The sequence below is a fragment of the Telmatherina bonti genome (assembly GCF_933228915.1).
Source record: "Telmatherina bonti genome assembly, chromosome: 2".
Taxonomy (NCBI): domain Eukaryota; kingdom Metazoa; phylum Chordata; class Actinopteri; order Atheriniformes; family Telmatherinidae; genus Telmatherina; species Telmatherina bonti.
The window spans coordinates 34,069,019-34,096,473 of record NC_136620.1 but is presented as its reverse complement, the minus strand read 5'-3'; the positions used below and the strand labels follow the sequence as shown (position 1 = coordinate 34,096,473).

General features: G+C 40.8%; 1 protein-coding gene across 1 annotated transcript; it reads left to right on the top strand.

Annotated features, from left to right (window-relative positions):
• Positions 1–326: 326 nt before the first annotated feature.
• Positions 327–27,455, top strand: polr3b (polymerase (RNA) III (DNA directed) polypeptide B). The gene is made up of 28 exons (XM_079252621.1): positions 327–456; positions 750–782; positions 1,494–1,550; positions 1,634–1,698; positions 1,785–1,860; positions 2,122–2,222; positions 2,421–2,512; positions 2,599–2,716; positions 3,398–3,506; positions 4,234–4,356; positions 8,052–8,168; positions 8,259–8,393; positions 11,097–11,258; positions 11,423–11,623; positions 14,541–14,703; positions 15,718–15,871; positions 16,027–16,101; positions 17,351–17,449; positions 17,530–17,657; positions 19,802–20,011; positions 20,094–20,252; positions 21,942–22,059; positions 22,183–22,325; positions 24,652–24,755; positions 25,815–25,981; positions 26,682–26,795; positions 26,943–27,116; positions 27,306–27,455. Exons 1-28 carry the CDS (start codon positions 385–387, stop codon positions 27,433–27,435), a joined length of 3,399 nt encoding a protein of 1,132 aa, XP_079108747.1. The 5' UTR covers positions 327–384; the 3' UTR covers positions 27,436–27,455.

Sequence of the window (27,455 nt, the reverse complement as noted above, 5' to 3'; positions counted from 1 at the left end):
CTAGAAATGCACATTTCACGCAGCCCACAACAATAATGATGATGCTTTTTGACTGTCAGTGCTGTTAGATATAAGACTAAACACAAAAAAAAATAAAACTGTAAAAAAAGAAAAACCAAAAAAAAACAACAATTTATTTTACCTAAAAATATGCATATCTCATCGGGACTGAAAACTCATCAGCGGCTCCATTAAAATGGGTGGCAGTACTGCACAAAAAGAACAGCACAGGCGGAACGCTTTCTTAATTCCGCCCATTCTCTACGGACGTTTTACAACGGTACACAACGGAGGGACACATGCTGTAGACACTTCCGGCGCTGTATATCAACACTAATATTGCTGCTAATAAAACGTATTTATAGTTGAGCAGCGGCGCTAACTATGGAGGTCTTGGAAGGAGAGTTTGGAAACATGACTCCTCTGGAGTTGGCGGCTCCTGTCAACACCGTAGAGGTGAGTTTAAAGGAAAACGGACAGAAAGTTTTTCAACACGAGTTTAGAGAAGTTAGCATGGAGGCTATCAGCTCAGATGTGATGAGATGGGTTAGGTGGGTGAGGTTAGATTGTTAGCTTAGGTTTGTGAGGTGCATCACCCCAAATCACTGCCAGCTGTTATGTTTTAAGTAACCTTACTGGTCACAATTGTTTTTATAATTGTGCCTAACAGGACAATGCAGAATAAAATGACTAAACACATTAAACTGCTTTTAAGCCACATTGTTTGTTTTTATCTCTTATTTTGACAGGAAAAATGGAAATTGCTGCCGGCATTTTTAAAGGTAACACAAACTGCTCATTGCAAATCCCGTGGAAGATTAATAAGATTAATTGTGTTTTAATAATGTTTATTACAGTGTCAGTTTTTTTTTTCCTTGGGCTTTTTTTTGGGACTGTTTATCACCAGTTCAGCATGAAAATGTCTTTCCATTCAGTGAGCATCATCACCAAGGCTTCATGCACTCATTACCACTTTGTGTTTTGTTTTGTGAACCTTATCTTCTGTGTCGCTCCTGTCCTATATTAGAAGCATTATATTTAGACTGGAAAAATAAAAACTAAATCAAGGCTTTAAATGATGTGTAAATATCTGCATTCTGTTGTTTATACTTATATTTTCATTAGAAAATATCTAAGTTGTCAGCAAAACAAAAAACAACAAAAAAAAGAATTTTACCTAATAAAGTATTTACCTTTTTTTTTTTTTTTAATGTTATTAATTTATTAAGATGTTCATTTACAAAAAATATGTCAGACTGTTGAAATGATTCATGGAGATATGATACTAAATGTGTGAGTCTGAAATCCAAATGCCTCCTCTAAATATGCTGTTAAATTATTAGAATTCATGTGGCAGGGGCTTAATGTTCAGCCTCTCTGACTGTTTACATCTTTTAATTATTTTGGCTTTTGGCAAACCGTGTTGTCGTTCAGTTATATGTCACGTATTTCTTCAAGCATATGTCTTCACTGGTTTGATCTGTGTTCTGTAGGTAAAAGGTTTGGTGAAGCAGCACATCGACTCGTTCAACTATTTCATCAATGTGGAGGTAAAGCTCAGAGACAACACCAGCGTGTGTGACATCTTTATTTGTTGTACTTTGAGCTCATGATAAGTATCTTGCTTTTTCAGATAAAGAAGATTATGAAAGCAAATGAGAAAATAACGAGTGATGCTGATCCAATGTGGTACTTAAAGTAAGTCCAAACTTGGCGCTCATGATGTAAAGACATCTATGTCCTGATACAGTTATGAGTTAATAAAATAAGTGTTTTCTTTGCAGATATTTAAACATCTATGTTGGCATGCCTGATGTAGAAGAAAGCTTCAATGTAACCAGACCAGTCTCGCCTCATGAGGTGACTTTTTAATCAAATAGAATAATTCTGAATCACTTTCTGTTTCAGTGTTTCTGTTGCAGAAAATCTTAATTTTTTTTTTTATCTCATTCATTCATTCATTTTCTGAACCGCTTAATCCAATTCAGGGTCGCGGGGAAGCTGGAGCCTATCCCAGCTGGCTTTGGGTGACAGGCAGGGTACACCCTGGACAGCTCGCCAGTCCATCGCAATTTTTAATCTCTATTTTGCACAATTTAAAAAGGGCTTTTGTCTCCACAGTGCCGCCTCAGAGACATGACCTACTCGGCTCCCATCACAGTGGACATAGAGTACACCCGCGGCAGCCAGAGAATTATTCGTAATGCACTTCCGATTGGAAGGTATCTGAAGTGACTTCACATCTAATTATCATATTCAAGATTTCAGTTTTGAAAAATAATTAAGGTGTGCCAAGAAGTGTCCCACTGTTTCTTTGTTCAGTGAACACATTTACTTTTTTCACTTGCAATCATAGTTTCAAGTCTTACATCATCTGCATTAAATGTCATCTTTATGAAAACCTTGAACTCTTTTGTCAGGATGCCAATCATGCTGCGAAGCTCCAACTGTGTTCTGACAGGAAAGACTCCTATGGAGTTTTCCAAACTCAACGAGTGTCCTTTGGACCCAGGTACACGAATCAGACACATGAGACGTAACAGAACGTAACTAAACAGTTCTTCATCCTTTACTTGTACTACGTCCTTGTATGTGCAGGCGGGTATTTCATTGTAAAAGGTCAGGAGAAAGTCATCCTAATCCAGGAACAGCTTTCAAAGAATCGAATTATTGTGGAGCAGGACAGGAAAGGTGCAGTTGGAGCTTCAGTTACCAGGTAAAACCACATCTTTCCAGCAATGCCTCAGATTTAGGGGAGGGATGATGGGTTGTAACTGTATGATTTGAAAGCTGCTCAATGCTCAGGCCGGAGAATGACTACAGAGGACTTTTCTCCACCTGAAGCAGATATTAATATGCTAGAAGACCAGATCAGCCATGAGCATTCAGAAATTACCAAAGCAAAAATAGAAGCGGTCTTTTAGTGTAAATAAAACATGTAGACGGGAAAGAGTGCCGCATGGTGATGGCTCTTCTTCTGCCATTAAAAATTCCAGTTGAGGAAGGAAGATAAACAAATTACAGTGTCAATAAATTTAATCCATGGCTGAATCATATTGATTTACTGTGCTTAGAGAGTTGGAACAGACAACCAATATATACTTTTAATAAAAATAAAAAAATCACAAGTAGAAATGTATATTTTAACTGCAGATGTCTCCTACCAGTTAATTAATATTCTTTAGTTGACAACTCAACTGATACTGTTAAATCACACTTCATCTGTAGACAGCTGACACTTGATTAAGCCATTTTCTCCATTTGAGTTAAAACTTATGTTCTTCGTGTTTTTAAAACCCAAAATATTCTAGGACGAAGTCACTCGGACATGGTTTTGTATCAGTATTAGAAAAGACTGTTAAACTCATGTTTTGTTTTGTTTCTTGTTATATTCCAGCTCCACTCATGAGAAGAAAAGCAGAACTAATATGATTGTGAAACAAGGCCGGTTTTACCTGAGACACAACACGCTGTCGGAAGATGCTCCCATCGCCATCATTTTCAAGGTACAGCTGGATGAGTTCTGACAATATACCTAGTAACCAGCAGGTGGTGCTATAACACAACTAGATTATAACAGAAGAAGTTTGCATGTCTGTACTCTGCAGACTGTCTGGAGCAACTTCATTTGTTTTGTGTGTAAGCGTGTATGTTTTTCTTTAAATAGCTTTGAATTATATGTGGATCCAGCAGGTTCTGATACAAGTCTGTGCAGTTTGTGTTTTTACAGACTGAATTTCTCACATCACTGTTTGTTCACAGTGAAAATCTCAGGTAAACAGCTGGTATCATGAACTTCTGGCCCCCCTGAGGAACACCTCTTCAAACATGTTACATTATGAGTATGAAGTGTCAGTATCCACAGTTTGCACTCTCGCTCTGTTTGCTGAGCACTTCTTCCCCGCCTCTCTCTGTGTTTGGCAGCGACTGCAGAGACGACCTCGTATCCACCGTGGGGCAGATGGATCAGTTCCCACAGCTTCACATTTCCATAAGCAAATGTCAGACAACCTTATGACTCCCAGTTCACCTCTACCTCCCTGTCACTTCCTTATGTCTGCTTGTCTTTGCTCTCTTTACAGTTGCCAGACTTAATAGACCTTTGTGTATTTTTTTTTCCCAGGCCTTTATGTGGTTCCATATATCTGAAATCTAAAATAAATTTTTATCTGATGCTCCTGCACATGTTTTTGCTTTGTCCCTTCACATCATATTTTCATGTGACACACACAGGGTATGGGTGTAGAAAGTGACCAGGAGATTGTGCAGATGATTGGAACTGAGGAACACGTCATGGCCAGCTTTGCCCCGAGCCTGGAGGAGTGTCAGAAAGCTCAGATCTTCACACAGACTCAGGTACCTAAATGAGTAAATACCAGAGATGGACAACTCTGGTCCTCGAGGACCACAATTCTACTGGTTTAGATGTTTCCCTGCTCCAACATGCCTTTATTGAATTTAAGATTGTCATCATATTCTGCTTAAGCATGTCGACTCATTCAGGTGTGCTGCAGCAGGAAATGTCCAAAAACGACTGCAGGCCTTAAGGCCACGTCGCTCATCCCTGACAGCAGTGATGTGGTTAAAATTCCTGTTGCAGATTTGAAGGATCAATCGGATCAGTTTAAAAGTCTGGTGCTCAGCCTCTGGAGGAAGCTGTGATTATCTCTGCATACAAAAACAACAAGCAAATGATTTTTCATTACAAAAATATTCCCAGAGATGAAATGAAAAAGGGGGAAGCCTTTAGGGTCTGGGGAAATAACTGATATCATGAAGGCTGTTTGACAGACAGATTGTGGCATCACAATGGAAAAAAACAAAACAAAACAAAGTTGCCTTTTATTATGCCAGACAGAGGCAGCAGGCAGCCGTGTCAGTGTATGCTTTCAAACAGCAAAATCACTGCTGTGAGAGTTTGGAGTGCAGACAACATCGTCATCTAGAGCAGCTTGTTCTGCTTCATCACACACACACACACACACACTTCTCTTCAGCCTTGTGACAAGCCTCACTGCCTACTCAAAGGTGCATCATCTCTAAACCCCCACATGACCTACCTAGGACCTTTTTTTTTTTTTTTGTTCCTTTTTTCTTTTTCTTTTTTTTCTTTTTTTTTTAAAGAACACTGCTGTCATGTTTGGACAGTGAAAAGAAAGCTGCATTCAGCTGCTAGTTAGCTTAGCATCATAAAAATACCAGAAACATGGAGACTGCTAGCTTGTCTCTGTTTAGCTGCAAGTCTGCTAGCTTCTCCTAAGGTCGCTAATTGGGGTCTGGACTGGTTGCCAGGCAACGCCTTGGCTGCAGAAAGAATCAGGAAGTTTCAAAACGACGTGTAAAACCCCAGCTATCAGTCTCGCGTTGAATTGTGGATTGATTTGGCACAAAGTGTAAGGTGGAAAGCACTGAGCTTTACAGATGTTGACAGGTGGATCTTTCTGTTTTTTGAACAGAACAGTCTGGCTGAGCGTCCTGATGCAAAAATAATCATTTTCCCATCTAACTCTTAAAACATGTCTCTTACATTGAGAATCATGGGTTAAATGGTCAAACTATTTGATAAGAAAACATTTAGAAATGGTTTGTTCCGATGATTTCATTCAGGCAGCTTTACCGTGTAATTCGGCTGGAAGTTCATTCATAAACATGCTGAATTATCTTGCACATCTGATGTGAGCCTGTTAGTTTAATCCGAAGATTTTTGTTTAGACACAGAGAGGACCGTCCTATGTCTGTGGACGGAAGGTATTTTTGTTGTCTCGCTCTTATCAGGTGTCAAAGCTGATGTCTTTCCAGCTTGTTAAGTAACACTTTTCACAGCCATTCAGAAGGCCCACGTGTTTTCGTTGACATTATAGATGAATGCAATCAGCCAATTTGTTTTATCATGAAGATTATGTTGTTAGAGAATCCACTGATGCATTGACGTGGCCATATTTGCATCCTAGCAACCCGTCACCACAACGCTCATGTTCCTCTGTCTGCCAGCCACCACGATGCCTTTTCATGGTATTCATTGGGTTATTGTGTTGTACACAATGAGACCTAAATCTGTATAATTAAAGGCAGATAAGGCTTAAGAAACATTATCAGGTTATGATTAGTAATCTGACCAAACTAAATTTGACTGTTATCTTTTTTTTATAGGACAATCTGAGGATAGGATTTGATTTTGATTGAACATTTTATTTAAATGAATTAGTTGGTAATATTCTTTTACTCAACTGCCTTTAAGTCATTTTTTTTATGTGTTTGTATATAATATTTCATGCACTGTGCAGTGGGGGGTCCTGCAGAAAGTCCTCAGCCTTATCTGCCTCTGGCCTTCCTGTAGTTTGTGTAAGGCTGCAGCTAAACACTGGCTCACGTGTGGGTGTGTGCGTGCGCACATACAGGGATGGTCTGTTAGGACACTTCATGTTATACTTGACTCACTACAAGTGTGAATCGTGTGTCTTTTACTAATTAAAAGAAATTAAACACAATAATTGTTCATATATTGGTATATTTAAATTAATAACTTTTCAGATGACTTTTTATTTTATAGGGGGGGGACACTTAGCAGCTGGAATTGTCTTTTGCTAACATACGATCAACTCCTGCAGAAATATAGCGTATGTTGTCCATATAGAAGAGAGCTGTAGTCCATGCATCCATCAGCAACATAAACATAGTTTGTCAGGTTTAAACAGCTCAATAAGCATAATTTCTCAGTTTTCTCTTTTTAAAAGAAATGTTTATGAATACAGCTGAATAGCCAGTAAAGCTGCTCTTAATTGTGTTTTGTTTTGTTTTTTTCTGTTGTCAGAATACATAAATGTGACTTGAAAGCACCCCAACCCCTGTAAGACTTTGCTAACATGCAGCTGTTTAAGGCAACTCAAGATTTTTGTCATTAGATGTGACAAAAATCTTTTAAGTACCTTGAATATAAACATACAAGTATGATGATCTGTCTCAGACTATAGTGTCGCCACAGCGAAGGGTCGAACCCTGAACTGTGTGACTCAGTTGTGCTTCTACCTGTAGATTTGATGTCAATTAGTGGTGTTTGATTGGCCTACATGCAAACAAATGCTTTCCGAAACAAAACAGAGTTCATTCAGGTTTGATTCAGACCTTTGTTTACATGCCTATCATCTGTTTCACCTCATGATTCATTAATTCTCTGCTCATCTGTATTAAATCAAGCCTGCTTGTCATAAAAAAACAGAATTATAAACATCTTTTTTAACCTTCATTGATTCAAGTCCAACTTGGAGTATTTTGTGATGTTTGCAGGGATTTCCTCACTAAGGCAAAAGTGAAAATAGAGTTAAACACATTCGTTTGGTAATCAAATTACTCCAAACTTGCGAAGCCAATTTTCCACAAAGTACCTGTGTTAAAATGACAACATTTAGAAACTTGAAAAATAGGGGAGAGAAAATTGAATTGAAAAATCAAATATCAGGATTTTTTGCTTCACAATTTTAAAATCCATTGTTGTTTTTCCTAATTGAAATCAAGAAAAATGACGAGCAAAAGAACGTTTTGTACATTTTTTTGTTTTTAGTCTACAAAGTTCAGCAATATCGAGGAATTGTGAGAATCGCAGTTTAAATCGAATCGGCACCAAAAAACTCTGAATGGAATCGAATCGGGACTGAAGCACATCGTCACAGTATAACATGCAAGTCATCTTGTCTTCAACCAGTTATCAGGTTTTCAGACCAGAATATTATAATTGTAAATCCAAATTTATGTTGTGGATTGTGAGTAAAAATCTACGGTATAAAGAAGTAGAAGATAAAATTCTCTGCTTTGAGCATTTTAAAACTTTTTCTATTTGAGAAATATGTTGGAGAGTAGCAGATCTTTAAATTTTCCCTTGTTTTGTTGTTATCATGTCCTGACACCCAACGTGGGTCATTTGGTGTTGGAGGACGCTGAAGATTCAGTTTTCTTTTTGTAATTGCTACACCAACCTTAGACCTTGAATCCTTTGAGTCTGGCAGCAGTACTTTGTCCTTTCTGACCTCCTCTTTTTCTTCTGCGCTGCCTTTCAGGCTCTGAGGTTTCTTGGGAATAAAGTGAGGCGGCAGCGAATGTGGGGAGGCCCCAAGAAGACCAAGATGGAGGAGGCCAGGGAGCTGCTGGCTTCACTCATCCTCACTCACGTGCCTGTAAGGAAACAAACTAAGTTTGGGATTATGCTTGTTATAAAAAATGATAAATCCCAGATTTAAAAAGTAGTTATTATATTTTGTTTTCAGGTCAAAGAGTTTAACTTCCGGGCTAAGTGCATTTACCTGGCTGTGATGGTTCGGAGGGTGATCCTGGCTCAGGGAGACAACAAGGTGGATGACAGAGATTACTATGGCAACAAACGTCTGGAGTTGGCTGGACAGGTAAGCTTGTATACACCTCTTATGCATGTTGTTGACTTTATTTAATCCTCCATTCAACGGGTTGTTATGTTTCAGGTTTAAAGACTAAAACGTGAGCTACCAAATGTGCACCGTGGTTGTTCTGACGTTAAAAACACCCCGTTGAGGCGGCTAGTTACTCATTAAATCATTTTTATGAACGGAAATGTGTTTACTGCCTGTAGAAAACAAAAAATGCTTATTATTAAAACATGTCCTTATACACTCGCCTATGCCTCAGTGTGAATGGATCACAGCGTTGCTCCAGAGCATGTCGGCAGCTCCAGCTCTGATCTCTCACCTGCACCTTTGTTCCTGCCACCTTCTTTTAATAAGACTCTCATTATTTTCCTTCAGCTTTGTTTTCCCCTGTTTTGTTGTCGTGCTCCCTCCCCCTGTATTTCAGCCTGGCTTTGTCAGGAAAGAGATATGCGGTGGCACCAAAATCCCAAGGCTGTGGAAGCACGGGGGATTTTTCAGCACCCTGACAATAGAAATGCTGCCTTGACTGGAGCGATTGAGCTAATCCGCAGGCTCGGCTCTGATAATGTAATTACTGCTGTCTTAAGGCCTTTAATTTCCCCCCCAACCTGCTCTGTATAAGGAGCAGGAGATTTGAGGAAAGGAGGGGGGGGGCAACAACGGAGCCCACTTTGAAAAGGGGGCTTACACACTAACAACACCATCTCTGCACTCTCCAGTTATGGTTCCCTGACATTCAACTAATTGGCCTGGCTACGCAATGGAAGCTTAATTTCTTTATTAATTTCTAGCAGTGCTGCCTGTTTGTTTTGATGTATGCTAATGCCCAGGGTGGGGCGAGTGGGTCGGGGTTGTTTCCTGTAGGTCTGCTAGAGGAGCACAGAGACCTGGGATGGAGGCTGAGAAACGTTTACTCGACAGCTGACATACCTGGATATGAACACAAGCAGGGAGTTAGACGGTTTAAATCCAGCTTATATTCATGAATTGTATAACAGGATAAAATAGGATGAAGTAATAAAAGTGAATCATAAGAAGACGACATTGGTGATAAGACTAAGGAAGGAGAGTGGGAAGTATGATGTAAAGATAGTGTTACTCTTTTATTATTCACAATATGACTTAAATTTGGAGAATACATTTCACTCCCAACAGGTTACAGGAAGTAAAGGATTAACTTTCAGTTCTAAACAAGATGTAAAATTGTAATAGAGACACCTTTATGTGTGTTTTTATGAATCCTCACAGCTAAAGTCATTCTAGATGTTCATATATAATTTATCATCTTATATCAATAACAATCTCAGCATTACCAAGGTCGCCCTTCTGGGCGATGCATCTACGACAGATACTCATAAATATAAAAAAGACCTGTTTACAGCTAATAAGTGTACAGCCAATCAGAAGGATGAACAACCACCAACATTGTTTAGATGGATGAATGAGTCAGTCGTATTTACTAGACAGAGATAATGTAGTGTAGAGAGAACTGGGAGAACTGGAAAGGATCTGGAAAGTGTTACTGAAACGGTGTTAACACTTGTTGTACCATTACACACACCTCTGCAATCATAGATTTAAAGTTAGTTTATGGTTATGCATGTGTGTATAAATGTGTGCACTTTTTACTGCTATTATTTATGGTGCTTAATTTTAAGGGATCCATTGTTTACACATTAATACATATTGTTTGTGTACAAGTTTGTACATGTATTGTTTATGAAATGTACTTATTATTTTAATTGATCAATCAAAATGTATTTATAAAGCATTTTCATGTATTAAAAACATAGCACAAAGTGCTTCACACATTTAAAAAATACCTTCCCTATGTACACACATACATACACCCATACACACACACATACATGTGTACATTTACTTCCACATACTTTCTGTACACAACAGATAAAATCTTAGAAAAATTTGTACAGAAAAAAAGAGAACTTGTGGCTCAGTACAGAGGACCCCAAGTCAGTAAACACCACATGAAGGGGTCTCCTGCACCAAGTCCAGCCAACAGCCAGAGCCCGTCCACCCATACAACCACCTCTTGACAGGTCAACAGGGGTCCACAGCAACGATGAACTGCCACAGACCAAGCAGATAAGACAGCGATAATCCAGCCAGAGCCAATAGCAGCTATAAGTATGCACAGCCCCAAAGAGGAACACTGGAGATGTAATGTAAAAACAACAAATTACATAAACAAATAAAAATAAAGAAATTAATAAATAGGTAAATAAATAACTAATTAGATATTATGGTCAGTGGGTATTTAAACAAATTAGATTTCTATTCCCTCCTGTAAACAATATCTCTTATGCAAATTAAATGAGCCTTTTTCTCCTTTTTAAAAAAAAAAAAAGATATCTGTTGCTATTGTTGGTATACTGTTTTCAACTAAAGATTAAAAACAAAAAAAAAGCTGAGCTGCTGAATCTGATGGGGTGGGTGGACAGGTGGGGGTAGGATGGAAGGAGAAAGATGAAAGGAAGTTGATGTCTTCAGTTAAATATTTTAAAATTTTTTCCTTGGTTATAGTGTCAGAGGTTGTTATGAAAAGAAACATTGAAGAGATCTTGGAAAACGTAAAAGAAATAAACATGAATGTGCAACATGTAGCTCTGAAATGATTGTTTTTCTTCATCACGTTTGCAAACTATAGATGTAAACAGTATCGTCCTCTTTCTACTTTTCCAGCTCCTGTCTCTGCTGTTTGAGGATCTGTTTAAGAAGTTTAACTCTGAACTGAAGAAGATCGCCGACCAGATCATCCCAAAGCAGAGAGCAGCTCAGTTTGATGTGGTCAAACACATGCGGCAGGATCAGATCACCAACGGCATGGTCAACGCCATATCTACTGTAAGTCTTGGCCAGTGTAGAGAAATGGGCGCAATATACTTGTTTTTAGTTCTTGTTATTGCAATGACTTTACTCTTCTGAGGTCACTTTTACTTTTCAAGTCTCGAAAATGTCTTCTTAGGAGATAAATGCTTCTTACAAGTCATGACGTTTTGTGTCTGCAGGGTAACTGGTCTCTGAAGAGGTTCAAGATGGACCGTCAGGGTGTTACCCAGGTTCTGTCTCGGCTCTCCTATATTTCGGCTCTCGGCATGATGACCAGGATCTCTTCTCAGTTTGAGAAGACCAGAAAGGTCAGCGGGCCTCGCTCCCTACAGCCATCTCAGTGGGGAATGCTGTGTCCATCTGACACACCTGAAGGAGAGGTGAGCAAGCAGCTGCAGCCACACCTGGTTTCAGATGTTTGGGAAAATAAATCTGTACATCCAGGAGACGACATGTCGTACAGGAGTCCAAAGAATGCAAAAGAAATTATTATTACATTTATCTTCAAACTCCAAACATGAAATAAAAGGTGCATGAAGTAAAAGTGGGTTTGAATATGTAAAGAAATTCCTGCAACCGTCCTGCGGGTTTTTCATGTTTTCATCCCTGTTCCAACACACTTGACTCAATTGAATCGGTCCCTGTGTAGAACTTCACCGGCTGTTGGATCCATTTAACAGAATCTAGGCGTGTGAATCGGTGATACATGGAAACCTGCCAGACAGCAGCCCTCCAGGACCAACTTCAGACACCCCCAATGTAAAAGCTAAAAGAGTCTCCTGAAATAATTCTTCAATTATTTAGTTGTCAAAAAGCATCGCCTCCAAACTGAAATATCCACAATGAAAGAAGATATTTAACCGTGAGCCGCCACGGAGTGTCACGTTTCAGTTCCTTTACTCATCTAATGAGCCACTGAACCAAGATCCATCCGTCCATCACATCCATCCACCCGTCCATCCACCCATCCATCCATCACATCCATCTATCCGTCCATCCATCCATCCATCACATCCGTCTATCCATCCGTCCATCCATCCATCACATCCGTCCATCACATCCATCCATCCATCCATCCGTCCATCACATCCATCCACCCGTCCATCCACCCATCCATCCATCACATCCATCTATCCGTCCGTCCATCCATCCATCACATCCGTCTATCCATCCGTCCATCCATCCATCACATCCGTCCATCACATCCATCCATCCATCCACCCATCCATCCATCCATCCACCCATCCATCCGTCCATCCACCCATCCATCCATCACATCCATCCATCCATCACATCCATCCATCCATCACATCCATCTATCCGTCCATCCGTCCGTCCATCCATCCATCACATCCGTCCATCACATCCATCCATCCATCCACCCATCACATCCATCCATCCATCCACCCATCCCTCCGTCCATCCACCCATCCATCCATCCCATCCATCCATCTATCCGTCCGTCCATCCATCCATTACATCTGTCCATCACATCCGTCCATCACATCCATCCATCCATCCATCCATCCGTCCATCCACCCATCCATCCATCACATCCATCCATCCATCCATCCATCACATCCATCTATCCGTCCATCCATCCATCACATCCGTCCATCACATCCATCCATCCATCCACCCATCACATCCATCCATCCATCCACCCATCCCTCCGTCCATCCACCCATCCATCCATCACATCCATCTATCCGTCCGTCCATCCATCCATTACATCTGTCCATCACATCCATCCATCCACCCATCCATCCACCCATCCATCCATCACATCCATCCATCACATCCATCTATCCGTCCATCCGTCCGTCCATCCGTCCATCACATCCATCCACCCATCACATCCATCCATCCGTCCATCCATCACATCCATCCATCCATCACATCCATCTATCTGTCCGTCCGTCCGTCCGTCCATCCATCCATCACATCCGTCCATCACATCCATCCATCCATCCACCCATCCCTCCGTCCATCCACCCATCCATCCATCACATCCATCCATCCGTCACATCCATCTATCCGTCCGTCCATCCATCCATTACATCTGTCCATCACATCCATCCATCCACCCATCCATCCATCACATCCATCCATCCATCACATCCATCTATCCGTCCATCCGTCCGTCCATCCATCCATCACATCCGTCCATCACATCCATCCATCCATCCACCCATCACATCCGTCCATCCACCCATCCATCCATCACATCCATCCATCCATCACATCCATCTATCCGTCCATCCGTCCGTCCATCCATCCATCACATCCGTCCATCACATCCATCCATCCATCACATCCATCCATCCATCCATCACATCCATCTATCCGTCCATCCGTCCGTCCATCCATCCATCACATCCGTCCATCACATCCACCCATCACATCCATCCATCCATCCATACATCCGTCCATCACATCCATCCATCCACCCATCCATCCGTCCATCCACCCATCCATCCATCACATCCATCCATCCATCCATCCATCACATCCATCCATCCATCACATCCATCTATCCATCCATCCATCCATCACATCCACCCATCCATCCGTCCATCACATCCGTCCATCACATCCATCCATCCATCCATCCACCCACCCGTCCATCCATCCATCCATCCATCCACCCATCCATCACATCCATCACATCCACCCATCCATCATCACATCCACCCATACATCTGTCCATCCATCCATCCATACATCTGTCCATCCATCCATCCATACATCTGTCCATCCATCCATCACATCCACCCATCACATTCATCCATCCATCTATCCACCCATCCATCCATCACATCCATCCACCCACCCATCCATCCATCCATCTGTCCATCCATCCATCCATAAATCCTTCCATCCATCCATCCATACATCCACCCATCACATCCATCTATCCATCCATCCATCTATCCACCCATCCATCCATCACATTCATCCATCCATCCATCCATCTATCCACCCATCCATCCATCACATTCATCCATCCATCCTCCGTCCATCCAACTATGAAGAAGTGAAATAAGCAGAAATTTCTTCTTTTATTTCCATCACCAGCTTTGTCACTTTAGTTTTTTTTCTTCTTCTCTCACCTTAAACAGTGAAACTAGAGAGAGAAAATAAGACATTTCCACACCTGAACCAAGCCATGTCTTAGATATGCAGTTACTTCTGATTTCTGATGTTAGCCAACTTTTTTTTTTTTTTTTTTTTTTTTAAATTTTCGGAGGAATGCTTCTTTATTTTGTGAATTTGTATTTTCCTCTTTGTCCATAGGCTTGTGGTCTAGTGAAGAACTTGGCTCTGATGACGCACATCACCACCGACATGGAGGATGGCCCCATCATCAAACTGGCCTTTAACCTGGGAGTAGAGGACGTCAACCTGCTGTGTGGAGAAGAGCTCTCCTACACGAGCGTCTTCCTCGTCTTCCTCAATGGTGAAACTCCTGCTCGACAAGAGCCTAATGCATAAAACAGACAGAATAAGCACAGACTGCTGCTGCTTCAGATCACATGAAAAGAAAATGTAATCCTGCCACTTTGAAATTCGCTGGTTACAAACATAAAGGAGGAAAATATTCTGTTTAGTTTATTGGAAGTAATTTTGTATGTTGCATGTAGGCTGATAAGTCTTTAATTTAATGGCAGCTGTAGGTTTTATTCTTGAGTCAAAACTTGGCTCTTTAATTACTGTATATGTTTGTCTCAGCACTGATAACTGTCAAATTATATTAGCTGCCATACTATTTAATTAGTTGGTAGCAGCAGGTGTCAAAGCCCTTCAGAGTGTGTTCAGTGTGAATGTGCCCTCACACAGAGGCAGAGCACAGAGTCTCCTCTGTTCTCCACTCATTTGTCTGTCAGACCTGATATGAACAAACCCCTGCAGACATTTTGAGCTCTGCTCAGTCCCGGTGTTAAGTTTTCTTTTTCTTTTTAAAGTTTTAGGCTGGAGTTTTTAGAGAAATTGGCTGAAATTCAGAAGGTTTTTTTTTTTTGTTTCTTTTTAAAAGATGTTTTTATTTTGCTTGTAATATTTTTTGTTGTATCACTTCTAATATTTCAATTCGCATTGGTTTAATTTCCTCAGTGGGATTGGTGAGAGTTTGGACAGCTCTTATAGAGAGCATCAGTTTATGTGTGTATGTATATGCCTGTGTGGGTATATGTCATATATCTGTGTGACTGTATGTGGTTTGGGCGACCTGATGTTTGCTCTTTTGTTAAAAGCACTGCAGTTAGTTTTGTCTAGAAAAAGTGCTTTATAAATAGTTTAATTGAAAAAGTACATATTTTAAAGAATAATCTGAGCTTTTCAGGTGTTTCACAATTAAAACATCTGTTTCCTCAGTCCTGATATCAAACATATTCCCAATGGAATGATTACTTTAACTTGAACAAGATGCATTGACTTTTCACTCCTTACTTTCCTGTCTGTGTAACGTTCACAGGTAACATACTGGGCGTGATCAGAGATCATCATAAGCTGGTCAACACTTTCAGACTCATGCGACGAGCAGGTTTCATCAACGAGTTTGTTTCCATCTCCACCAATCTGACTGACCGCTGCGTTTACATTTCATCTGACGGAGGGCGACTCTGCAGGTGGCGTCAAGAAAAGACATGAAAATGAATAGATATTATTAAATACATATAAAGCGGCATTTGTCTTTTGCATTACATGTTTCCCTTTTGATTTGGGGAAAAAAAAAAAGAACTATATGTCTGTCTAACCTTGTTGTGCTGTGTCTCCTGTCCAGGCCGTACATCATAGTGAAGAAGGGACTGCCGATGGTGAAAAACAAACATATTGAGGATCTTTCTCAGGGCTACAGGTGAGGTTCAGAATCATTAAAGTCAGCATGAAACTGTCTTTAAACATGCAATGCAGCTCTTAAATGTTCTCGGAGTTTTTTTTTGGTTTTTTTTTTGTTTTTTTTGGAGGGATCACATGTGAGAACACAAATGTCTACAGGATTTGGCATTGACGTGTTGCACAAATGTTCCTCCCAGAGCCGTAGTAAAATTAGACCAGCAGGTGTGTTAGCATGGAAGCTAAACTTCTGGATCATGTTATGCAAAGAGTTGCTGCTCAATGCTCTTTTCTTGTGGCCTGTCCGTTGCATTTCACTCCTGTTAATATTCAGATTCATGCTATATGATCAGCTTTTCATGTTCTGCCAACAAAACACAATTTATACACCATTTATTAAATAGTGTTTTTTGTAAATATGTTTAGCTTTATAGCACTTTGAATCCCCCTGTGCGATGTAAATAAACTTGCCTTGCCTTGTCAATATTCATATATGCTTAAGTGCAGCACATATTTTCCAAAGTCCCATGTTTTTGATTCCCTTTGCAAATAGATAAAGCTTAAACAAAGTTAGTCTAAATAAATATATAAAGTTCCTCTCGTTGACATATTGTCCTTTTGTTGGACGGCTAAATGCATCAGATGTAGCTGAAAAACAGCTACATCAAGTCTGTCCCGACTGTCCATGTGCTCCAATCAAATCCTGTTGCTAAAATCGCAGCTGAATCTGACTAAATAATCCATCTGGTGTCTCGCAGATGATGTTTACACTAAATTTTACTTTAAAAACTCTACAATCATCAACTACAATGAAACAATAATGTCTTAAACCTTTTCTCAAAGCGTCCGTAGTAGTCTGGTGTCAGACATGATCAACAACTTCTTTCTCCTGCAAATGGAACCTGGAAGTCGACACTTTGACTGTTTTCCTACCAGTCTAAGCTTCTAGTACTTAATGTGTGTTGACAGTTCAGTTGCTTTTCTATTTTTTTGTTGTTATAGATGTTGATTTCAGCATTGTATTTTTTTTTTTTTTAATTTTGCTTCCCCCCCCCCCCGTATGTTGAGATGACAACAAAATGTATGCTTGTCAGATGTAAAAATTATAAATTGCAGACATTTATTCTTGCACAAGAGTTCTTACAAATTCCCACAGATTTGTGTAAAAAAAGTTCCTACATTTCTTAAAGGCTTCAGAATATTTTAGTAGTGATCCGAACTTCTCCCAAACTGAAGATTTTCACCATTTCTGACATTTTTCGTACCTCCAGAACCTTTGAAGACTTCCTGCACGAAGGCCTGGTGGAGTACCTGGATGTCAATGAGGAGAATGACTGTCAGATCGCTCTCTATGAACACATGATTAACAAGTGGGTGGCACTTTTATATGAAGCTGACTTTAAAAAGAGACCCTCCTGGTTTACGTTAATCATTTTATTTCCTTCCTTAGAGACACCACACACTTGGAGATCGAGCCGTTCACGCTGCTTGGAGTGTGTGCCGGCCTTATTCCCTACCCCCACCACAACCAGTCGCCCAGGAACACATACCAGTGTGCTATGGGCAAGCAGGCGATGGGTAAGACTGAGCCGAGCACATAGCTTCACAGACCTGCTCTGCTTACTTCATGTGTACAAACTCACACTTGCAGTATTTTAATCTTAGATGTGTCTTAAGCCTCCTAAATCTGCAGTTTAGAGTTTTATTTGCCCAAGTTAAAATCATACAAATGAACATTAGAATAACAAACATTATGAATGCAAGCAGCCTGCTGGTTCTTCTCCCCCGAAACTCCTGCATTACTTTGTGTCAGAATACATGTGTATGTGTGATTGAGTGTTTGTCTTATGTGTGTGTCGGTCAGATTGTGTATGCGCATGGACATCAAACATGGGGCGCTTGCGTAGGTTGTCTATTGTGCTGTGTGTGCAGAGGCCCTTTCCCTGCCAGTCACCCAGAGTGTCATTAGCAATTCATTGTGTCTGCTTCTGGCTGTGCTCAGGGGGTCAGTGTGCTCAGCTGCAAAAGACCACAGAGTGCGCACCCGTAGCTCCTTGGTTACCAAAACTTCCCGAAACCGCCTTGCTAGCATTCATAAGAGCCACAGTCACCCCCACCCAAATGCTTCACCTCCATCCCTTCCTCACCCCCCCCCCCAATCTTTACAAAAACACTGACTGGAACTATATTTGGCCCAATATCCTCTATCTTGTCTGTTTTGTGTGGACAAGCCTATACATGTGCAAATCTGGTTGTGTGGCCTGAGCCTATTATCACAGACTGTGCTTGTAGCCTGATTGTGAGGTAATAACATCTGACAAATGCAAGGCTTCCAGGGAGGCCTGGCTTTATGTCATAACTCCCTCCGCTGAGCTGCTTTGAGGCCAGCCAATCCCACCCAACCAGGAAGACTTAACACCCGTTATCCACCCATCAATGGCGACAGATACATGATGTTTTTCATTCGGAACTAATAATTCTGAATTAAACAATTCCGAATTACAGTATTCTCATTCGGGGTTACATGAAAATTGTAATTTGAACTGAGGCTTAAATGCTGAACACATTTATTTGCCCGTACTTAATTCCACTTTAGATCGGTGTGTTGGAAAGGGTTCTGATTGGACAGAAGGCAGACGTGACAGGTTTAAACAAACTCAGCTTCCTGTTTCTTCCTCTGTTTTGGATAAAACATGGACAACTACATCGTAAGAACCAGCTCAACACAAGCACACTATTGAACCTTTTTCAGCAGCTGAGGAGGAGAAGGAAGATAAAAGTACCGGAGACGGGAGGCAGAAGACCGTGCAGAATATGTAACTCTCATGTAAACGTGGCCACATTTACATGAGTTACATATCCTGAATAAAAGTTAAATCAGATTTAAACAGATGAAAAATGACCATGTAAACACCTAATTCCAAATGGAAACAAATAACAATTTGGAATTAAACTTAATTCAGAAGAAAGTTTTTATTGCCATTTTTTTTTTTTTAATAGGTTTTTTTTTTATAGGTTTATTCCCATTTTAAATCTGAATTGATTAATTTTTCTATCATGTAATTTCATTTTAAGTTAATTCTGGTTGTTCTGCACAAGCTCTTTACCATGTCCTGTCCCAATTATGCTCATTTTACAGAGAAGACTGTCATCCTGAATTACTTAACTACAAATAAAATAATTCAGAATGATTTAATTCTGAATTAAATTAATTCAGAATTATTTAATTCAGAATTATTAAATCCAAATAAAAAAGAAACATCTGCTGTAACAATATACTTTTGTCACAATTTGATTCTTTTACGACTTTTTTGGGTGCTGATTCTATTTAAATTGCGATTTTCTCAATTCTTCAATAATTGCTGATTTTTGTGGAATAAAAACAAAAAAAACCCACAAAACTTTTTCTGTTAGCCATTTTTATTCATTTCAATTAGGAAATAATGACACAGTAGCCAGACCATCACCCTGCTGCTATAATGCCCAATAAGACAAGTAAAAAGATCAATAAAAATGACCAAAAAAAATGTTTAATCGATTATTTTTATTTATATGGAAAAAGTTGATTTATTTTTTTTTTTTTTTTTTTTTTTAAACAAATATGTTTTAAAATTGTGAAGACCCTGTGAAAAACCTTGATATTCTATTTTTTCTATTCTATTCTATTCTATTCCCCACCCCTAGAATATACTAAACTACCTTTCACATCTTTTAACCTCCAGGAACCATCGGCTACAACCAGAGGAACCGCATCGACACTCTGATGTACCTGCTGGCGTATCCTCAGAGGCCAATGGTCAAAACAAAAACCATCGAGCTGATCGACTTTGAGAAGCTGCCGGCTGGTCAGAACGCCACCGTAGCTGTGATGAGCTACAGCGGCTACGATATTGAGGATGCTCTGGTCCTCAACAAAGCCTCACTTGACAGAGGTGAGATTGATTCATTTCTGTGGATGTTTTTATGTTTTAATTGATTTTTCTAATATGTGACAGTCAGTATGCTTTCTGCCAGGATTTGGTCGATGCCTTGTCTATAAAAATACTAAATGTACGCTGCGCCGCTACACCAACCAGACTTTTGACAAAGTGATGGGTCCCATGTTGGATGCTGCCACACGCAAACCCATCTGGAAACACAACATCCTGGATGCTGACGGCATCTGCTCCCCGGGTGAGTACCAGCAGAGCATCATCACAAAGTCCAGGTTGTTTTCTGCTCCTCGCCTGGTTCCACTACGGGGACTGATATCGCTTCTGTTTTGATCAATCAGCTGTTTTACCCAGTGTTGCAAAGATGAAAAGCCCTGTTTACTGATTAAAGTCACATATCTCAAGTTGAGAAATGTTTCATTTCAAATTTATGAACCCAAGAAGTGTAAAGTTACATTTCGAATCACTAAATTTTATTGTTTGGATATATCTTATCTATTAACCGCTTAACAAACAAATTTGCAGAATTTAAGAGGTTTTTCTGGAGTGAATCAGAAAAGCTAATGCGATATACAGTAAATCTATTTATTTGCTGTATTTCATCAAGTTCCTCAAGCTAAAAAGAAAAAAGTCATTCACCTTTGCAAAACTTGATTTTAAATGTCAGTGTTTCTTAATCCTGGTCGTTGGAGACCACTGTCCTCCATGTTGTCGAGTTTAACACGTCTGAATGTGTTGAATGACTCATCAGCAGGTTTGCAAAGCATTTGATGAGCACTTCAGTTAATCTGGATCAGTTGTGCTGGAGTCGGAAACAACTAAAAGATGCCGGACCCGCGAGGACCAGGATTGAGAAATGTTGAAGTTTTTTACTTGACTTGTAGTTTCCAGATTATAAAGCGAGAGCTGAAAGTATCAGAGAGGCCTCAGCACACAAATAAGACCTGGAAGTCATGAAGTTTTACAGGCAAAAAACAGATAGATAGCCTCTGGGAATAAATAAAAGAAGTGCCAGAGTCATAGCTTCAGACTGAAATGAAGCAGTCTGTAGAGGAGGTTTTGGTCTGCACACAGAACCAAGTAGACCGATGATGACAGCGTTGTATAAAAAATGCACAACTAATGATTGTAGGAGTTTTATTGATAAGTAGAGCACTTTAGGGGACTTTATTCACAGTAAAATTAAGCCTTAAAAAAAAAAAAAGAAAAAAGAACGCGTTAACAGTTTCCTCATTCAGACAAAGGTGATTTATATTCCACGTTTTTACCACAAGTTTCATATCTTCACATTAAAACTTACACATACACACACAAAGTTATAATGGTGTGTGTGTGTGTGTGTGTGTGTGTGTGTGTGTGTGTGTGTGTGCGTGCGTGTAACAGCTGTATGCTTCTGTGGTCTGTGGGGGATATCCTGATACATGTGCTTTAATTTGAATTGAAATAAACTTTATTGTCCCACAAGGGGAAATTTGTCATGGGAACATAGTGCAAGTTCACCTGCAGACAAACGTAGATGAACACAATAATACAAAAAAAGAGACATAACAATGATACAGTAAAATCAATAAAAATAGGAATAAAAAAAAAAGTGCAGACTTTTACAATAAAATGCTAAATTAGATGATGTCCTGGACTGTAACACATACATTTCTGAGAAAAGCCACATGCCGGTGGGGTAAAACTGCTCCTGATCACCAGTCAGATGGAAGTTTTGCAAAGATTAGATGTTTGTTGTGCATGTTGCTTATAGTTAGCAGCTCATCTTGATGAGATGTTGTAGAAGACTTCACATTTCCAGGAGGGATTTTGCTATTAGATTTCTTGACAAATGGGGGAAACACTTAAATAAATTTGTAAAAAGTGTCCAGCAGCTTGTTGTATATCTAAGACAATTGTTTCCTGTTCATTGTTTGTTTGTGTGGCTCAGGTGAGAGAGTAGAGAACAAGCAGGTGTTGGTGAACAAATCTATGCCAACCGTCACCCAGACACCACTGGAGGGCAGTGCCCAGCCAGGCCAGCCCCAGTACAGAGATGTGCCCATCAGGTGAGTGCACTTCACACACACCCACTGTCCAGGAACTGTGTTATTCCTTCATTTTACAGCTTTAAACTTTATAAATCCTGCCATACAAGAAAAAAAAACCATGATAATACTGTTGGTTTGCAGCTATAAGGGCTCGACAGACTCATACATCGAGAAGGTCATGATCTCGTCCAACGCTGAAGACGCCTTCCTCATCAAGATCCTCCTGAGGCAGACCAGGAGGCCGGAGATCGGGGATAAATTCAGCAGTCGACACGGACAGAAAGGTAGAAGGCTGACGCAGCTCTGAGACATCGCTCCTACCAGGAGAGCAGAGTTGCATTAGTAGTCGTCGCTCTCAGGCCAAATGTAAAGGAAGGACTGGGTAAAACAAGAAGATCCCTGCACTGGAGCATTCATTGAGTCAGGTCCCAGTGGCTGTAGCTGTCACTGCCCCTCTGTCCTCATCTTTCAAGAGCTCTTTTCAATTAATTGGCTCTTTGTCCTGTGCCAGACTATGCAAATTTATTACACCCCAGCAGTGTTCTGCTGCAACTGGGGGAGAAAAAAAGTGTTTACAACCATCATTGTTTTGCAGCACCTCCCCTATAGAGGGCTTGTATGATGTTTTAATCAAAAAGCTAACTGGCGCCATGCATAATTTACTCTCTTCATTAACACGGTGGGCACTGGGCGGTCAGCTCAGGGTGGGACAATGTCTTCTGTCTCAGATAGTGACGAAGAGAGGGGTCGTCGTGGGGTGAGCTGGATGAGATCTGGATAGGAAGACCCAGATGTGCAACTGAGGGACAGCTGGATTTAAGTTGAGCTACACTGAGGTGACTCGGCTGCAGAAGAAAAAAGCAGAGTAAAAGTAGATTCTTGCTCCCTTTAAAGTTGTATCTGCTCATCGAAGTGATCGTCGACCTGCAGTGACTCTTAAATCAACATAGATTGTTTCATTACAAATTAATTTGGCTGCATTGATGGATCTCCCAGCTTCTCATGACTGCTTTCATACGTCCTGGTCCGCTGGGCAGAATAAGTTAATTATTTACCGGTCAAACACACACATACACACACACAGCTGTGGAGTTGGTGGAAGTAGTGGGTGGGGGGGTTGCAGAGTTTGTCAGCATTAGGGCCCCATTGTGCAAGCCGTCAGTGTGGAGCTGTATGAGCTGTGATGGAGGGGCTCTGGACCCTTGCTGTTGTCTTGCCTTTCTCTGTTGATTTCATGCCTCTTTTATCATTCACTTTCACACAAAACAAACAACACCAAGGATGTCTGCTGTTGGAACTAGTGTCTCTCTCTCTTTCTCTCTGGTTTTTCTGTTTAACTTCTCCAACAACGACTTTCCATCTCCTCTCATTCCTCTTTCACACTGCCTTTACTCTGATATTGAGCCTGTTCCTTTGCTGGCTTTTCTTTCTTTTGATTTTCTCCTGGCCCTGCCTTACTCGCCTTTTCTCTTTTCTTCCACCTTCTTCCTGCTGTTGGATGACTTTCCATTAAATCGCCACGCTTGTTCCCAGTCAACATCCTGTTGCAACATCCTGGAAGGCATCAGCAGTCGACGGTGGCACCGACTGCTCACATAATAGCGAATTTTTCCCATGTGCACGATTCCGTTTCTCCTCTCCAGTTGATCCCCTCCACTTCCTCTGAGTTGAACTGAAAGTCATGGATGTGTAATCCTGGTCTCCCTGTCCAGCTAAGCACCTTTCTCCACTTCCTGCTCTCCTTCTCTCCTCTTTCTCTTTTTTTTTCATTTGCAAATGGGACTACAATCTGTTTGCCCTGGCCAGGGAAGAGTGCTTCGGCCCCTCGGCAAACATTTGCACTCGCACTTAAACTCCTGGCTACCAGGGAGCCCCCCCCCCCCCCCCCCCCCCCCCCCCCCCCCCGACCACATCATACGAGTCAAAAGAGGACCCTGTCGATCCACATGAGTATGGAAATGACGTGATCTGCAAGCAGTCCAAACAGAACCTCCCAGCACAACCCTGGACTGACATTTTAAAGGAGAAATGAAAGATTATTTCTCAATTTTTATTAACTTTGATGTCAGGATTGTTTCAAACTTTTGGTCTGCACAACACAAGAAACACAAGAAAACACAAGAAAACTTTTTTCTGAGACGCGGCCCTAAAGGTTGTAAAATGCAGCAGAAGACAGAAGGCATCGATATGTAGAAACAAACCGAACAACACAGAAAAACGTTTCCGAAAAGGCAGCAACAAAAACACAAGAAGCAAAAATCTGATGCATTGTGACAGTTTTAAGAATCACAACAACAAAAAGACAGAAATGATAAGAACACAGACAAGAAAACACTTAAATCACAAACCTACACAACACCCAACACACACATGGGATGTTTTCATGGTGCACATTTTGTCCAAAACGCCGAGGTTTCAGTAACAGAAGACTGAAAATTCTCAGGTATATGAAACAAGTACACACAATTCTTTTCAGGCACCGTCTGCAGTTTTTGAAAAACACTTGAAAAGTCATTTATTATTATTATTATTTTAATACAATTTAGCTTTTTTCCAGGTTTGTGGAGCTGCATGATAGTTTTTGTTTTTGTTTGTGTTTGTGTGTATTAGGTGTTTGCGGCCTCATTGTACAGCAGGAGGACATGCCGTTCTGCGACACCGGCATCTGTCCTGATATCATCATGAACCCTCACGGATATCCCTCCAGAATGACGGTACGACAACTCCCAGCAGAATCTGTGGCGTAAAACATAGATTTTCTTTCTGCAGATTATTTACAGTAATAGTTTTGCTTCTGCTTTTATAAGATGCTCACATCCAGACGAGGTCTGCACAAAGTTTTATGATTAAAACTTAGAATTTAGTTAAAAATATTCCTAATTTTTGTTTTTTTCTGGCAGAACCATTTCTAATCTTTGCAGATGTTGTTCCTGTTTGTCTTTTTAAAAAATGACTCAGTTGGTCAAAGTAGCTGCAGTTTCATTTCATGTAATAATTTCTCTTCTTTATGAATTATATTTTTCTAGTTTTGTTCAGTATGTGGTAATTTAACAGCTGATCCAGGACCTGTTTTTTTTTTCTTCTTCTTTCGACTGAGTTCATCCTGAATCACTTCTGTCGCTGTGTTGACTGTCGCTCTTAAGTTTGTGTCGGCTCTTCTGAGACAAAGCCCTCATTATCGGCGCTCCTCTTCTCCTCGGGTTATCATTGGCTTCCAGAGCACACGTCCATTGATGCCATTAAGCAGCAATCTTACTATTGACAAACAGATAGTTGTTGCTGCGGAGACGGCTGCAAGCGAAGCAGCCGCCTCTAGCAGTGTGTGGAAGTTTTATCAAGCAGGCCCAGCACATCTGAACTGCAGGATGTTGCTGAACGACGTGAGACTTGGCCTCGTTTCTGGCTGCTTATTGTCCCTCACACTGTAAAAAACCTGATGGATCTTTACTGCTGAAGTTGTCAGTGTCTGCTAGCTGTGGTTGCCATGGAGAAGACTCTGAAATGCTTGGCTCGGGAGGATGTTTCTGTAGCCTGAGAGTGATATGAGAGAAGGTGTTTCCTTTTATGTGACGAGGTCAGGGGTCCTCTGGGTGCAGCCTCGGAAGAATTGCAGAAATCAGTCATCCATGGAGTGCTCTCCCCACGCTAAGGGGGGTACAAGTGTAATCTATTCTCACCCACAATATGAAAATTTGGTGCCAAGAGAGGATGTAAATCCCCAAAAAGAGTTTTGTAATGATCAGAGCTGTCTTGGTTTTTCTGGATTTGATCAGGTGGGAAAGTTAATTGAACTTCTGGCCGGGAAGGCGGGAGTCCTGACCGGGCGCTTTCACTACGGGACGGCTTTTGGAGGCAGCAAGGTGAAGGATGTGTGTGAGGATCTAATCCGTTGTGGATACAACTACCAGGGCAAGGACTATGTCACCTCAGGAATTACTGGGTAATAAAGCAATGAAACTCATTGTGTCCAATGCAGCGGATTTTTACACGTCACATTGGATAACACGTTTCTAACCACTTGAAAACATCATTTTTTCCTAAATATCAGCGGTTTTTATGCCTCCTTACAAAACAATAAATCATTCATGATGTTTAAAAATTAAAGTTTATCACAAAGCTTGAACTGTTTTGAAGTTTATTAGAGTTTACTTTGTTTTTGACAAACTGAAGTTTATCACAATAAATGTGAATTAAACTTGTGGAAATTTTGTTTGCAGTGTTTTATTTAAATTTTCTCTCTTTTTTTTTTGGTATTTCAAATCTGTCTCCCAAAAAGCAAACATGCCGTGATCAAACAGCCAGCTTGATCTGAAAATGTAACTTTTCCTCCACAACAGAGATTTTGAAGGAAAATGTTCCCATGTTGCAGAAAAAAACCAAAAGCATCATTTTGCTGGTCTAACCTGCATTTTTCACGAGACAGTGCCTCAACTCTGATCAGTAAATGAATCCCACTGAGTTAAACCGCGGGGCTGATTATCATCATAAATCCACAAATGTTCATTTTGCAAGAATTTATTCCATCACCCTCTTTTCCAAAGTCATGTCCGTACATAATACATTGGTTATTTTAATGTTTAGGTGTTGTGGATTAATTTTCCCTGCGTGTACAAAAGATTTGACTGCTGTGTTTTCCTCAGAGAACCCCTGGAGGCCTACATCTACTTTGGACCGGTCTATTATCAGAAGCTGAAGCACATGGTTCTTGACAAAATGCACGCCAGAGCTCGAGGACCCAGAGCGGTTCTGACCAGGTAAAACCAGCAGCCTTGTATCTTGTTGTGAGTTTTAATATTTTTATCTTGCAGCAGGTGTTAAACTCCGAGGGGGAAGCCTGGGTAATGGAAGCTGTTCTACTTTTAATTCTCTGCATCTCCTAAACTTTCCTGTCGTGCTTGCAGGCAGCCTACAGAAGGTCGCTCCAGAGACGGAGGTCTGCGTCTGGGTGAGATGGAGCGCGACTGTCTGATTGGCTACGGCGCGAGCATGTTACTGCTGGAGCGCCTCATGATTTCCAGTGACGCCTTTGAGGTGGATGTATGTGGACAGTGTGGGCTGCTGGGATACTCTGGGTGGTAAGTTAAACAACAGATAAGGGGGTTAATCTTCCTGGTCTTTTCTCAGACACCAAAGCGAAGTGTAACAAGTTTGTAAGTTACTGCAGGTTCTAAACACGCTTTGTGAGACACATCTGGACAAAGCTGTTGTTCATTAACTGTGATGGCATTGAGATCATCTGAGTTTTGTCCATTTTTGTCTTCCAGGTGTCACTACTGTAAGTCTTCCTGCCATGTATCCTCGCTACGAATCCCATACGCCTGCAAGCTGCTGTTCCAGGAGCTGCAGTCCATGAACATCATCCCTCGTCTGAAACTGTCGCGTTACAATGAGTGAGCAGAGCAGGGACAGAGACA